Source organism: Vulpes lagopus, chromosome 11 (genome assembly GCF_018345385.1).
Source record: "Vulpes lagopus strain Blue_001 chromosome 11, ASM1834538v1, whole genome shotgun sequence".
Taxonomy (NCBI): Eukaryota; Metazoa; Chordata; class Mammalia; order Carnivora; family Canidae; genus Vulpes; species Vulpes lagopus.
The window spans coordinates 90,720,476-90,735,217 of NC_054834.1; the positions used below are offsets into that span (position 1 = coordinate 90,720,476).

Here is a 14,742-nt window from a genome sequence, read left to right on the forward strand (position 1 = left end):
TGTATAGAAATGCCATTGATTTCTGGGCATTGATTTTGTATCCTGCCACGCTACCAAATTGCTGTATGAGTTCTAGCAATCTTGGGGTGGAGGCTTTTGGGTTTTCTATGTAGAGTATCATGTCATCGGCGAAGAGGGAGAGTTTGACTTCTTCTTTGCCAATTTGAATGCCTTTAATGTCTTTTTGTTGTCTGATTGCGGAGGCGAGGACTTCCTGAACTATGTTGAACAGCAGTGGTGAGAGTGGACATCCCTGTCTTGTTCCCGATCTTAGGGGAACGGCTCCCAGTGCTTCCCCATTGAGAATGATATTTGCTGTGGGCTTTTCGTAGATGGCTTTTAAGATGTCGAGGAAAGTTCCCTCTATCCCAACACTCTGAAGGGTTTTGATCAGGAATGGATGCTGTATTTTGTCAAATGCTTTCTCTGCATCTAATGAGAGGATCATATGGTTCTTGGTTTTTCTCTTGCTGATATGATGAATCACACTGATTGTTTTACGAGTGTTGAACCAGCCTTGTGTCCCGGGGATAAATCCTACTTGGTCATGGTGAATAATTTTCTTAATGTGTTGTTGGATCCTATTGGCTAGTATCTTGTTGAGAATTTTTGCATCCATGTTCATCAGGGATATTGGTCTGTAATTCTCCTTTTTGGTGGGGTCTTTGTCTGGTTTCGGAATTAAGGTGATGCTGGCCTCATAGAACGAGATTGGAAGTACTTCATCTCTTTCTATCTTTCCAAACAGTTTTAGTAGAATAGGTATGATTTCTTCTTTAAACGTTTGATAGAATTCCCCTGGGAAGCCATCTGGCCCTGGACTCTTGTGTCTTGGGAGGTTTTTGATGACCTCTTCAATTTCCTCCCGGTTATTGGCCTGTTCAGGTTTTCTATTTCTTCCTGCTCCAGTTTTGGTAGTTTGTGGCTTTCCAGGAATGCGTCCATTTCTTCTAGATTGCCTAATTTATTGGCGTAGAGCTGTTCATAATATGTTTTTAAATTCGTTTGTATTTCCTTGGTGTTGGTAGTGATCTCTCCTTTCTCATTCATGATTTTATTAATTTCAGTCTTCTCTCTCTTCTTTTTAATAAGGTTGGTTAATGGTTTATCTATCTTATTAATTCTTTCAAAGAACCAACTCCTGGTTCTGTTGATCTGTTCCACAGTTCTTTTGGTCTCGATTTCATTGAGTTCTGCTCGAATTTTAATTAACTCTCTACTTCTGCTGGGCGTGGGGTCCATTTGCTGCTTTTTCTCTAGCTCCTTTATGTGTAAGGTGAGATTTTGTATTTGAGTTCTTTCCAGTTTTTGAATGGATGTTTGTATTGCGATGTATTTCCCCCTCAGGACTGCTTTTGCTGCAAAGATTTTGAACGGTTGTATCTTCATTCTCATTAGTTTCCATGAATCTTTTAAATTCTTCCTTAAGTTCCTGGTTGACCCTTTCATCTTTTAGCAGGATGGTCCTTAACCCCCACGTGTTTGAGGTCCTTCCAAACTTCTTGTTGTGATTAAGTTCTAATTTCAAGGCATTATGGTCTGAGAATATACAGGGGACTATCCCGCTCTTTTGATATCGGTTCAGACCCGATTTGTGACCCAGTATGTGGTCTATTCTGGAGAAAGTTCCATGTGCACTTGAGAAGAATGTGTATTCAGTTGAGTTTGGATGTACAGTTCTATAGATATCTGTGAAATCCATCTGGTCCAGTGTATCATTTAAAGCTCTCATTTCTTTGGAGATGTTGTGCTTAGAAGACTTATCGAGGGTAGAAAGAGCTAGATTGAAGTCCCCAAGTATAAGTGTATTATTATCTAAGTATTTCTTCAGTTTGGTTATTCATTGGTTTAAATATTTGGCACCTCCCACATTCGGGGCATATATATATTGAGGATTGTTAAGTCCTCTTGTTGGATAGATCCTTTGAGTATGAGATAGTGTCCCTCTGCATCTCTCACTATAGTCTTCGGGGTAAATTTTAATTTATCTGATATGAGGATGGTTACCCCTGCTTTCTTTTGAGGACCATTTGAATGGTAAATGGTTCTCCAACCTTTTATTTTCAGGTTGTAGGTGTCCTTCTGTCTAAAATGAGTCTCTTGTAGACAGCAAATAGATGGGTCCTGCTTTTTTATCCAGTCTGAAACCCTGCGCCTTTTGATGGGGTCATTAAGCCCGTTCACGTTCAGAGTTACTATTGACAGATATGAGTTTAGTGTCATCATGATATCTATTCAGTCCTTGTTTTTGTGGATTGTTCCACTGAACTTCTTCTTAAAGGGGAATTTTAAGAGTCCCCCTTAAAATTTCTTGCAGAGCTGGTTTGGAGGTCACATATTCTTTCAGTTCCTGCCTGTCTTGGAAGCTCTTTATCTCTCCTTCCATTTTGAATGAGTGCCTTGCTGGATAAAGTATTCTTGGTTGCATGTTCTTCTCATTTAGGACCCTGAATATATCCTGCCAGCCCTTTCTGGCCTGTCAGGTCTCTGTGGAGAGGTCTGCTGTTACCCTAATACTTCTCCCCATAAAAGTCAGGGACTTTTTTTCTCTTGCTGCTTTAAGGATCTTCTCTTTATCTTTGGAATTTGCAAGCTTAACTATTAGATGTCGAGGTGTTGAACGGTTTTTATTGATTTTAGGGGGGTGGATCTCTCTATTTCCTGGATCTGAGTGCCTGTTTCCCTTCCCAGATTCGGAAAGTTTTCAGCTAGGATTTGTTCAAATACATATTCTGGCCCTCTGTCCCTTTCGGCACCCTCGGGAACCCCAATTAAATGTAGATTTTTCTTCCTCAGGCTGTCGTTTATTTCCCTTAATCTGTCTTCATGTTCTCTTGTCTGTCTCTTTTTTCCTCAGTTTCCCTCTTTGCCATCAACTTGTCTTCTATGTCACTCACTCATTCTTCCACCTCGTTAACCCTCGTCGTTAGGACTTCTAGTTTGGATTGCATCTCATTCAATTGATTTTTAATTTCTGCCTGATTGGATGTAAATTCTGCAGTCATGAAGTCTCTTGAGTCCTTTATGCTTTTTTCTAGAGCCACCAGTAGCTGTATAATAGTGCTTCTGAATTGGCTTTCTGACATTGAATTGTAATCCAGATTTTGTAACTCTGTGGGAGAGAGGACTGTTTCTGATTCTTTCTTTTGAGGTGAGGTTTTCCTTCTAGTCATTTTGCTCAGTGCAGAGTGGCCAAAAACAAGTTGTATTTGGAATAGGAGAAAAAGAGAGAGAGAGAAGGACAGAAAAGAGAAAAAGAAAAAAGAAAAAGAAGGAAAAAAGAGAAGAAAAAGAGAAAGAAAAAGAAAGGTAAAAAAAAAAAAAGGGGTGGGGGAAGCAGTCAGAAATCAAAAAGAAAACAAAACAAAAACAAAAACAAAACCAAAAACAAAAACAAAAACAAAAACCACGGGGGAGTATCTTCTGATTCTGTGTACTTTAAGTCCCTTGACCTCCTCTGGAACTGGTCCGTCTAGCTGGTCTTCTGGGGGAGGGGCCTGCTGTGCTGATTTTCAGGTGTTAGCACTTGGGAGAGATGCTCTGCCCCTGCCTGGTGCAGGGCTCAGTGGGGTTGTTCACCCCGTGAGGCCCCAGGAGGAACAACCCCAGTGGCGGGGCCAGCTCTGCAGCCCTGGAGTCAGCTCCCGCAGTAACTCTGGGGCTCTCCGTCTGCAGGGCCTGGAGGCTCCGGGGCGGGGCCGCTGATCTGCTCAGCTTGGGGCAGGAGTGTCCTTGCTGTCCTGGGCCCTCCCGGCCTCTGCCTGTCCCGGGGGAGGCCGGATCCTGGGCTGTGTCCCGGCGCCCCTTGCTCCGGGGCCTGCGCTGTTGGATTCGCGCTCCCGCCCCGCAGCCCCCTCCGCGGAGCCGCCGCCCGAGCCCCTCCGAGCTGCTCCCGGGTCCAGCCGTGCGCGCTGCAGCCCTTAGGGAGCTCGGCGCACTCTCCCGGGGCGCAGGTGCCTGTTAGTGTCCCAGGGAGCCCAAGGGCATCCCCGCCCTCCTGGGTCCTGCTCCACCTCCCTGCGGGCCCCTTTCTGCCCAGGAAGGTTGGTGCAGCTCCTGCTCCTCCGGGACGGGGCTCTCCTGTCCTGGGGACACTCACCCACACCTCAGCCCGGCTCCTCGGGGCCCCTCCCCTTTGGAGGCCTTTTGTGTCTTTCTTTTTCCCCGTCTTCCTGCCTTGATAGAAGCGCAAACTCTTCTCACTGTAGCGTTCCAGCTGGTCTCTCTAAATCTCAGGCCGAATTCATAGATTTTCAGGATGATTTGAAGGTTATCTAGGTAATTTGGTGGGGACAGGTGATTTGGGGACCCTACTCTTCCGCCCTCTTGCCCCTCCTCCCCTAAAATAAATATTGTAAAGAGGTGCCTGTGTGGCTCAGTTGGCTCACTGTCCAACTCTTGGTTTTGGTTCAGGTCATGATCTCACGGGTTGTGAGGCTGAGCCCTGCATCGGACTTCATGCTTAGCAAGGAGTCTGCTTGAAGATTCTCTCCCTCTGCCCCTCCCTCCCTGCACATGCTCTTTTTCTCTCTCAAATAATTATTTTTAAAAATACAATAAATAAAACAAAATTTGTGAAAAATACAAATATAGGTTATCTGTCAGGGAAATTGAAACAATATTTCATTTTCTTTTCTGTACTTTCCTATATTAAAATGAGTAATATTCTATTACAATTAATAGTTTCAGGTATAATTAATCCTAAAATTATAAAATAACTGATCTGATAAGATCATATATTTTCTATGCAGAATTTTAAATGTGTGAACATCTGATTACGTACCACTAGGTTTCCAATGACCATGACCATCATGTACACAATAAGGCACATGGCTTGACCAGCGACCTCCATGCAGTCCCACATGGTTTCTATCCACTCTCCACACAGCACACGGAAGACAATTAGGAAAGAGTGGAAGAAGTCATTCATGTGCCAGCGTGGGAGTGTACAGTCTTCATTGATCTTGCAGACACATTCTTTGTAGCTCTTACCAAAGAGCTGCATGCCGACCACAGCAAAAATGAAGACGATGATGGCCAACACCAAGGTGAGGTTGCCCAGAGCCCCCACTGAGTTGCCGATGATCTTTATTAGCATATTCAGTGTTGGCCAAGACTTTGCTAGTTTGAAAACTCGAAGCTAAAACGAAACACAATGCTTAATATTAATTATTATGAAAAATGTTCAATGTTTCCAATCTTGAGTTTTGTTCCAAATTTTAAATTCTAAAATATTATCATTGTTAACTAAAATTGATTATTTCTATTTTTTTACTTTCAGCTATTTTCAGTATTTCTATTATTTTGTTATGCTTGCCACAATATAATTACCACACATATATTTGCAGGAAGTCCAGGATTGCTATAAAAGCCTATTATTATGGTTTCAGATATTATTCCCTTTAGAATTGATAATTTATCCTTAACTCTCTCTTCTGATACTTTAAAATTTTGTTTTATTTTGAATATAGTCTGATACTTTTATCTACTTTTTCAGCCTGACACAGGGATAAAGCCCAACATGTTTTAAGTCTTTACATTTTTATATTTTTGATATTAGACAACAATCATTTTGGGGACAATAATTTGACTTTTAGTTATCAAACCCATAAAGTAATGATCATACTGTAGGAGCTGAAATTCTGTAAACCATAAGCTTCTTAATGTGAAATAAATTATTGCCTACTGGCAAAGAAATATTTTCTTTACCTACTTCTATTATACTAGTATATACAACTGAATGTCTTCAAGATCCTAAAATTAATTCAATTACGACTATGTCTTCAAGATGCTAAGATAAAAATATTCATGTGATTTTTGAGCTCTTTAAGAGCTTTTCTTATGGAATGAATTGATTATACTAGATAGCAAGACCTAATCTTGTCTTTTGATTCAAACCTCCAATCTTATATGTGGAATATAATAGTAAGGTTAGTTTATATTTACCAATCTGAATGATCGCAGAACTGACAGTCCTTCCACATCTGCTAGAAAAAGCTCCACTAAACTTAAAGTCACAATAAGGCTGTCAAAAATGTTCCATCCTACTTGGAAATACTCATATGGATCCATGGCAATTAGTTTTAAAACCATTTCAGCTGCAAAGATCCCAGTGAAGACCTAAATGAGAAATACAACATTTTTTTCTGGTATTCTTAAAAGCATGGAATCAAAGTAATGATGATTATGACTATTTGTTTAGCATCACTGTGCATTAGTCAATGTACCAGATCCTTTACAAATGTATATAATTATCTCATTTAGTCCCATAAACTTGGTGATACTATTTCTATCGCTATAATACAAGCATTACAGAGTTAAAAAGCTCTAACTTTCCTGTCTGCTCTCATCATCTTTAGACAGCATTTTATTTTTTTTAAAGATTTTTAAAATTTTTTATTTCTTTATGAGAGACACTCAGAGAGAGGCAGAGACTTAGGCAGACATAGAAGCAGGTTCCCTGTGGGTAATCCAATGCAGGACTCAATCCCGGGGTCCCGGGATTATGCCCTGAGCCAAAGGCAGACACTCAACCACGGAACCACCCAGGTGTCCCTAGACAGTATTTTAGAAGAGCATATAAGAATTCCACATAAATAGGGGTACATGGGTGGCACAGTCAGGTAAGTGTACAACTCTTGGTTTTGGTTTAGGTCATAATTTCGGGGTCATGGATCTCATGGTTGTGAGATCAAGCCTCCCACTGGGCTCTGCACTCAGGGCAGAGTCTACCTGAGTTTCTCTCTCCCTCTCCCTTTGCCCTTCCTGCTCCGAGCTCTCTCTCATTCTGTCTCACATAAATAAAGAAAAATATTTTTAAAAATTCCACATAAATAAAACTATGACAATTAACACAGTCACTTTTTGGGAAAAAAAAAAGTTATGTGGGTCAATAAGTTATTCTGGAAGAAAATGAAAAGGAAGTATAGATTGATACTGAATTTTTGAGCCAGTCTTTTTGTCTGGTCTGACGACTGCTAAGGTAACAGAGAATATGTTGACTCACTCTTTAAAGATTTATCAGTAGAATAGGAAAAAGAATTTAATTGACACAGTGGGAACTAAAGTAAGACTTCCAAAGCTTTGACACAAAAGTACATCACAAAACATCATTAATTCATGACACTGGTATCAAAGGATTGACTTAAAAAGAAAACAGTAAAGGACTTGGTTTATGAATCATTCAGATTTGATTTGACTCAAAGAAGCTGACCCAAGAAGGCTCAAAGGGAAATGGTGAAGTCTTTAAGTGCTGTGTCAATTAAAAAAAAAATGCAACATCAAGAAGACAAGCAGGAAGTACCCACACTTAGGGTTGTGGCAAGAGATAAGAAACAGGATAAATTCTTTTGAGGTTCACAGTGATTTAGTCAACTCAGCAAGAAGGTACTGATTTTCATGATCTGTGCCTCCACCAATTAGAAACTAGACAGTCCTTTTTTATTAAAATTCTGCTACTTGGACCCCGAGCTCAGTCACTCATCAGGAATTGCATCTTTATGGATTTGGAAGGAACTGAGAGACATTATTACCAATGGTCCTATTATTATGTGAAGGATTCTTCCCCAAGATTCTTCCCCTGTTTCAACTGACACCGAAACACTGTGAACTCTTTGGAAGACAAATGTCAAGGAAATAAATGTTATGCATTGCTAATTTTAAATGCACTTGCCATATGCTGTCTATTATAATAGAAGTATTTTTATCTGATTTTTGCTATTTATTATCCTTTCCTGCTTTTCAGGTTGAGGAGGCATTATACGTGTTCATAAGTGTTTTTCTTTCCCTCTGATATAAAATTCTTACTTTGTTCCCATTGAAGGAACTCTTTAAGAATAAGGCAAAAGTTAATTAAACTATTCTTAAAATGTCAAAAAAAATTCTGCTACAATGCAATATTGACTTCTAGAATAGAATTCAGTGATTCATCACTTATATACAACACCCAGTGCTCAACACAAGTGACTTCCTTACTACCCATCACCCATCTAGTCCTGTCTTTTTCCAAAGAGAAACAGAAGGAAGAAGAATGCTACCTCAGAGAGCACATGTGGTACATATAACTCAACTAAAAATATATGGGAAAGAAGCCTGACTCAGAAACAAACTCTTTGGCTTCAAAGATACATTGGTATGGGATCGTGGCAAAAGTAAAATGATCTCAGACAGACATTCACAAAGACATCCAGAATCATTCACAATTTATGAAGAGTCATAAACTGGGACCCTCTGGCCATGAAATAGAACTTCTGTCTGCTTCACACTGATTCTCACAAGCTAACACTTATCATTTGCCCTAAGGCATTAATTAAGTAAAAATGTGACCAGCACTGCACATTTAAGAGATCACTCTGGCACCCATTTTCCTAGTAGGATCCTATATCTTCCTGAAGCATAGTGCCCTGTGTCTTCTGTGTCCAGTTCTCCCATTTTGGTTTCTTGGTATCCTTCTTAAGGCTTCCTTCTGCTAATTGATTTACAGCATGATTATGATAATAGTAACAGTAATGATAGGCTTAATTTGTTAATGACTTATGATATACCACACCAACGTTAACTAGAAAGTGTTTAATCCTCTTAATAGTATGATAAATGAGGTGTTATTATTATAAATAATGAATCATTTTTCTAATTTAACAAATGATATATTATTTTATAAATGAGAAAATTAAAGATTGTAGAGATTAACATGTTTGTTAAAGGTCATACAACCAGTAAGAGGCAGAATCAGAATTCAAATCCCCGGACTTTGGGAAAGGCCCAGATACTTCACTTGTATGTCAAAACAAACCATCCATAGTCTTTCTGAAAATATGTGGAGAATGTACTCACAAGGCAGCTGCTATGTAATTATAAAATGGATAAGAAAGTATCAAATTTTCAGACTGTTACTTCAAAGAGATATGCCAGCAGAAAAGAAAAACATGCTATCAACTCCCAAGATGGTGAGTGACCCTCTTTGGAAATAGTATTGTTACAGACCTCTGAATCTCTGCAAAGTTACTTAAAACAGTATCACCAGAAAGTTGACTCGGTACAATGATTCATACTGTGAATTCTGGATATGGATAATTATGTAATTACATATCCATATGATGTAAAAAATAAAGAAATGACAGTCATGACAATCAGAGAAGAACTATGGTTATATAACATGCATTAAGAGACTCACCAAATTTCCCACAGTAAGTACATTTTTGAATTCATCAGTCATTGGGTGATGCTCCATAGCCATAAACAATGTGTTTAAAACTATGCAGATGGTAATAGCAAGATCTACAAAAGGATCCATGACAATAAAATAGACAAGCTTTTTGAATTTTATCCAATATGGAGAACAATTCCAGATCAAGAATGTGTGTGCAAATCTATACCACCAAGGTGGACATTTTTGTCTGGACTCTTCAAGTTCTGGGGGAAAAAAACAGCAGAGAACAGTAAGTCAATCATTTATTTATTTTATTCCTAACCAGGTACAAATCAGCAGTACTCCAACACTGAAACAAATTTTCTGTTTACAAATTTACAAGTTTAACAGTACTTCTATGAAAGCATAGCATAGGGCAGCCCTGGTGGCTCAGTGGTTTAGTGCTGCCTTCAGCCCAGGGCCTGATCCTGGAGACTCGGGATCGAGTCCCGCGTCAGGCTCCCTGCATGAAGCCTGCTTCTCCCTCTGCCTGTGTCTCTGCCGATGTCTCTGCCTCTCTCTGTGTGTCTCTCATGAATAAATAAAATCTTTTAAAAAAAAGAAAGCATAGCATATTACATAGAAAATCTTACATTACCAATGTTCATTTACTAGAGAAAGTATAAGTTAGGGGAAGGCAATGAAATTAATGACTTAAAGCAGATACAGGCAACTCCCTGAGAAACATACACCTAACATGTGATGGGAAACAGGAGAACCTATGTTTTCTTAATGGAGAAGTATATATTTTCCACCAATATATATCCTTTCACAGGTGAAAACGATCTCAGAACCAAGAGACTAGAAATAACTTATGGAGTGACTCATTCAATAGATATGTCATGCCGTGAGCCCTTTCATTTCTTACCATTAAGTTTAAGAGGTAGGTGGAAACTTTGTTTGAGGCCATCATGCTATTTTTGGGTATGAGGTAATCTATGGATGGGGTGGGACCTCTGGGGCATGTTGTAGGGGGTGAGGGTGGGAGCCAGCACATTTTAAAAGTTGCCATCCTTAATTCTCTTCTCAATGCGTCTCACGGTCTAACCACTATTGTTTCCATTATGTTCTCTGAATTGCTTTCTTAATGTCTTTTCATCATAATCTGGATAGATGTTACATCACATATTATCATTTTATAATTTTACTGAATGTGCTCAGGGATACCCATTTATAGACATCTGGAAGTACGTATTATTTTCTTGCATATTAGAGAGATGAAAATTTCAGAGAGACTAGTTTAAATTTCTAAGACTATATAGAGAGAACCACACAGCCCTAGTTTAGCCTAGATTTCTTCATTAATAACCATTGAGCTTTTTATCTTTGCGAAGTCCTATCACTCAATGTCTTTAATCACAGTAAACTTTATCAACTTTTTGAGCACATAAAGACCATTCCATTAGTATCCATTGGTTATCTTTACTATTGTTTATAATCAATTTTTATTCTTTGAATTCTTCCTAAGAACTTCATATACCTATTTAAGACTGAGCAGGATTTATCTAAATTCTGTTTATAAAAATCTGCATGGGTAAGTAAGCAAGTATTATTACATACCTTCTACAGTGTTTGTTAATATGCTTACTCTACTCATTGCTCTTTGTCTCAGATTTGGATCATTCAACATGTCTTCAGAAAGGAGATAAGAACTGGAACGTCTTTTCTTGTGTATTTGATTAGTTGTACCCTGAAAGAAAAAAAGATGATTAATTAAAGTTCTAAGAATAGAATTCTAATAAATTATAGGTGTAGAATAAAATCTTGCTTAGGTAGTTGTAGTTCTTTTTTTTTTTTTTTTTGGTAGTTGTAGTTCTTAAATAAAAGTAGAGACTAGGGGTTGCTGGGTTGGAATCATAGCTCTGCTACTCATGGGTATGTATAATTGGAGAGTTACTTAACTCCTGTCTCAGTTCTAGTATTGGTAAAATGGAGATAATCATAGTACTTGCCTCATATTCTTACTTTGAGGATTAAAAAAATTAATGCTTAGAAAAATAAAAAATAAAACAAGTTGTTTTTGTTGTTACAGTCATGTTTATCATCTATTTTTCTGGGTCTTGAATTTATTCAGATAGTTTTACCATGTAAGAGTCCTACATGAAAACAGCTAGACATGTACTGCAGTGATGTGTAGTAAAGGGGCAGAGCCTCAGTTTTCTCTGATAAATTTCTGTAATTATTCTTTGTTGAGGTAATAGCATTAATGGTGGTGACTGTAATGGTTGTCTCATATTTTGCTCTGAGTATGATGATAAATGACTCCATTTGAAAAGCACAATGGGGGACTGGTGGGAACTAGAGCAAAATGGAGAATGTAAGCTCCATCTAAAAGAGGTGACCACTGTTCTGCTCTAAAGCATTGTTGCCATGCAGGAATATGAGCTCAATCTTACCAGGTACACTCACTTTTGTGTGAAAATGTCTTATTTTTGAATCTTGGCAACCAATTCAAAGTTAAAACAGTATGCTGGTTCCGTGCAAGCCAATAATACACACACATACACACACCACTCACACACATATATACACACAAACAACTATACAACTCTCTATGTATATCACATATCTATCTGCTTTGTTGTAGCATGTATTTATATGCACTTTACAAGCATATAAATACGGTTCTAGAGTTTTAATGTTGTATAGTTGTTTGGATATAGTTATATATGTGTGTATCTCAAAACATGGACACATGGGCATAATATCTGCATATGTGTCTGTATGTGTATGTGCAGACATGCACACATACATATCTGCAGGTGGCTTTTCATAGAGATCTATCAGATACAATCTCTAATTTACTGACTTCCCAGAAACAGCAATTTTTCTACCAGTCAAACGAGAGTAACAAATTCTTTTTCATGTAGACATGTTTTAGTTGTCAAGGTTATATTATTTGTCATGCATTTTTTTCATCTGTACATTTTTGCCACACTATTACATTTACTGCATTTCTGTTGAATCTTAGAGTATCCAGAGTTTCATATTTTGTTTCAGGATTTATAGTAACACTGATTTTCCTATGGTAAAAGTAAGGTCTTAAAACATTTTATTTAAAGGTATGAAATATCACACAAATTTGATATAAATTATATATTTCACAGATAATATGTCATTGAAAAGAAAAACACAGCAAAGATCTGGTTCCATAGAAATTTAACATGCTCATTTGATAAGGAAAAATATCTTGACAGAAGGGCCAAAGCTGTATCATGCAAGCACAGAGGTCACACGTTACCTAAAAGCACATGCGTTCATTCCAACTGAAATATGTTTGTGGCCATGACTTTGATGGAACTTTATTCTCAAGAAAAATACTATATCATCTGAAAATATAAATATATGAATAAGCAGCATGGGTTCAAAGCTTGTTAGGCTAGTCGAAACTCCTGCTGATATTTAGTAATGCAATGCAACATAGTGAGTGGTCTAAAGAGGTCTAAAGAGACCTGGAAACTCCAGAAACCAGAGAGATCTCTTTTAAGCCTAATCAGACTCTTTTGCTAACCAATTACTTCTAAACTCTTGAAACTAGTTTCTTTGGACTAGTTGTTTTGTTTTTGCTTTTATGCATGTATATTCGTATTAGTGTATGCAGTATATTATTTTTTTATTCATAGACTCCAGACAATAAAAGCTTTTTTTAAAAAATGAAAACAGTAATTTTCACTTATGTATGGGGAAAAAGCATAGCTATTCTAAATTATTTCTGAATTAAGAAGTCTACCACACATTGGAGAGACAGCAAAAGTGTGGTGGGTTAAAAGCACAAGGTCTGAAACAGAAGGTCTTTGTTTGAATTTCAGGACTACTATATATATATTAGCTGAATGAACTTGAGCAAGCTGCTTTACTTCTCTGTGTCTTTGTTTCCCCCTTCCTAAAACAGGAATAATGTATACCACTTTATAGGGCCTGTGAATATTGAACACACATTTGCTATTATTATTATTACTATTTTTAAAACTCAATATTCCTTGCACAAGGTATAAACAGTATCTTGAACAAGGTATCAGTAGGTGGCAAATAATCAAAACTTCCTTACAAAAATGAGACCTATTATCAACTGATAAGATCAGCATGATCAATGCATTTCCTGTGTTGATACATTTGCATGTATGTCTTTTATACATTGTTTTGTACAGGGATGGTTTATAATATCCAAGTATAATATCAATAGATAAATTCCTTTTTAAAAAATGGAGTTTCAAATATCTTTGCATTAGACATCTACAGCATACAGTATGCAAATTATGTTAATGAGTTAAAGGTGTGTTTCTAGAGTAGAGGTATTGCAAAATGCAGAGCCATTCACAGGACCAGAGAAGGTCCCACTAGCAGAGACTGAGTGATGCAAGAATAAAGGCCGAGCCATGCCTGAGCTATTCAAAACGTCCTTACGCTGTCATCAGAAGTTGCCTTATCTATTATCACCTCTGGCAGAAGCTGTCCATTGGGGAGCATGAGAGCTGAGGGTCCATCAACCAGGGAGACCACACCATTGCAGTCCACGGCACTGTGCATCTTCCCATTCACCGGCAGCACCGGGGGGGACCTACTGGCTTGGCTGATGTTACTGCTGCGCCGCTCCCGAGGTCTGTGGGGCACAAACAGTGAGCCCCTCCTGCTTTCACTGTCTCCGAAAATGCTATGCTCATCGTCGGCAAATTCAGTCTCAGAGCCGATATCTTTCCCTCGACCTTTGAAACTAAAAAGACTTGTTCTGCTGCTGCGCCTTCCAGAAAACAAGGAGCCTCGAATGCTGAGCGGTGACTGCAGAAAAGAGAAGAGATGACACTTATCTGCTGAAGCACCAAGAATAGAGCACACAGAACTGGCTACTGACACGGCTGAGTGGAGGTCAGGTGGCTCCATTCTGGTTTAAAAGGAACATAGTTAAAAACAAAGAAATCCGGCAGCAAGACAAATTCTTCCAAATAAGGGATGAAAAGATAGGATGAATTCATCCTTTTAGGAACAGGTAAATTATTCATTGCCATACAGATATTTTCTACCATGGCCTCTACTGTTCTTTTTTTCTTTTTTCTTTCTAAGATTTTATTTACTTATTTGAGAGATAGAGAGAGATAGCAGAGTAAGAGAGAGAAGGCCTGAGCTGGGGGTAGTGGCAGAGGGAGGAAGAAATAGGCTCCCCACTGAGCAGGGAGCCCAACGTGGGGCTTGATCCTAGCACCCTGGGCTCATGACCTGAGCCAAAGGCAGATGCTTAACCAACTGAGCCACAGGTGCCCCTATACATTGATCCCTAAGTTCTCTAAGTAACTGACACTTTCTTGAGGCCAAAGACCACACTGTATGCTTCTTTGCCTTCCATTGCTTGCAACTCCACTTTACATATTGGAAACTCAGTCAAGGTACGTTGAGAAAGACCTTTTAATGTCAATGAGTTTACGAAGTCATAAAACACTAGAACTTGAGAGAGATTGCCCAACACCAAAGAGGGGTAAGTCACATTTATTTGACTCGTGGCCAGGACAAACTGTGTCCATAAACCAAACTGAATGTTTATTCTTTGGAAGTACCTATTTCAA

At 38.6% G+C, this 14,742-nt stretch overlaps 1 protein-coding gene across 7 annotated transcripts in view; it reads right to left on the reverse strand.

The window, feature by feature from the left end:
* The window catches only part of SCN9A (sodium voltage-gated channel alpha subunit 9), a 162,074-nt gene that overhangs the window by 65,036 nt on the left and 82,296 nt on the right, over positions 1 to 14,742 (reverse strand). For 6 of the 7 annotated variants that reach the window (XM_041774196.1, XM_041774198.1, XM_041774200.1 and 3 more), the window contains 5 exons: positions 13,592 to 13,963; positions 10,748 to 10,877; positions 9,173 to 9,411; positions 5,947 to 6,120; positions 4,784 to 5,140 (listed from right to left, as the gene is read on the reverse strand). In XM_041774196.1, the coding sequence (XP_041630130.1) occupies positions 4,784 to 5,140; positions 5,947 to 6,120; positions 9,173 to 9,411; positions 10,748 to 10,877; positions 13,592 to 13,963 (1,272 nt within the window). The remainder of the gene's footprint in view (positions 1 to 4,783; positions 5,141 to 5,946; positions 6,121 to 9,172; positions 9,412 to 10,747; positions 10,878 to 13,591; positions 13,964 to 14,742) is intronic. The other variant, XM_041774197.1, reaches the window with a different exon arrangement.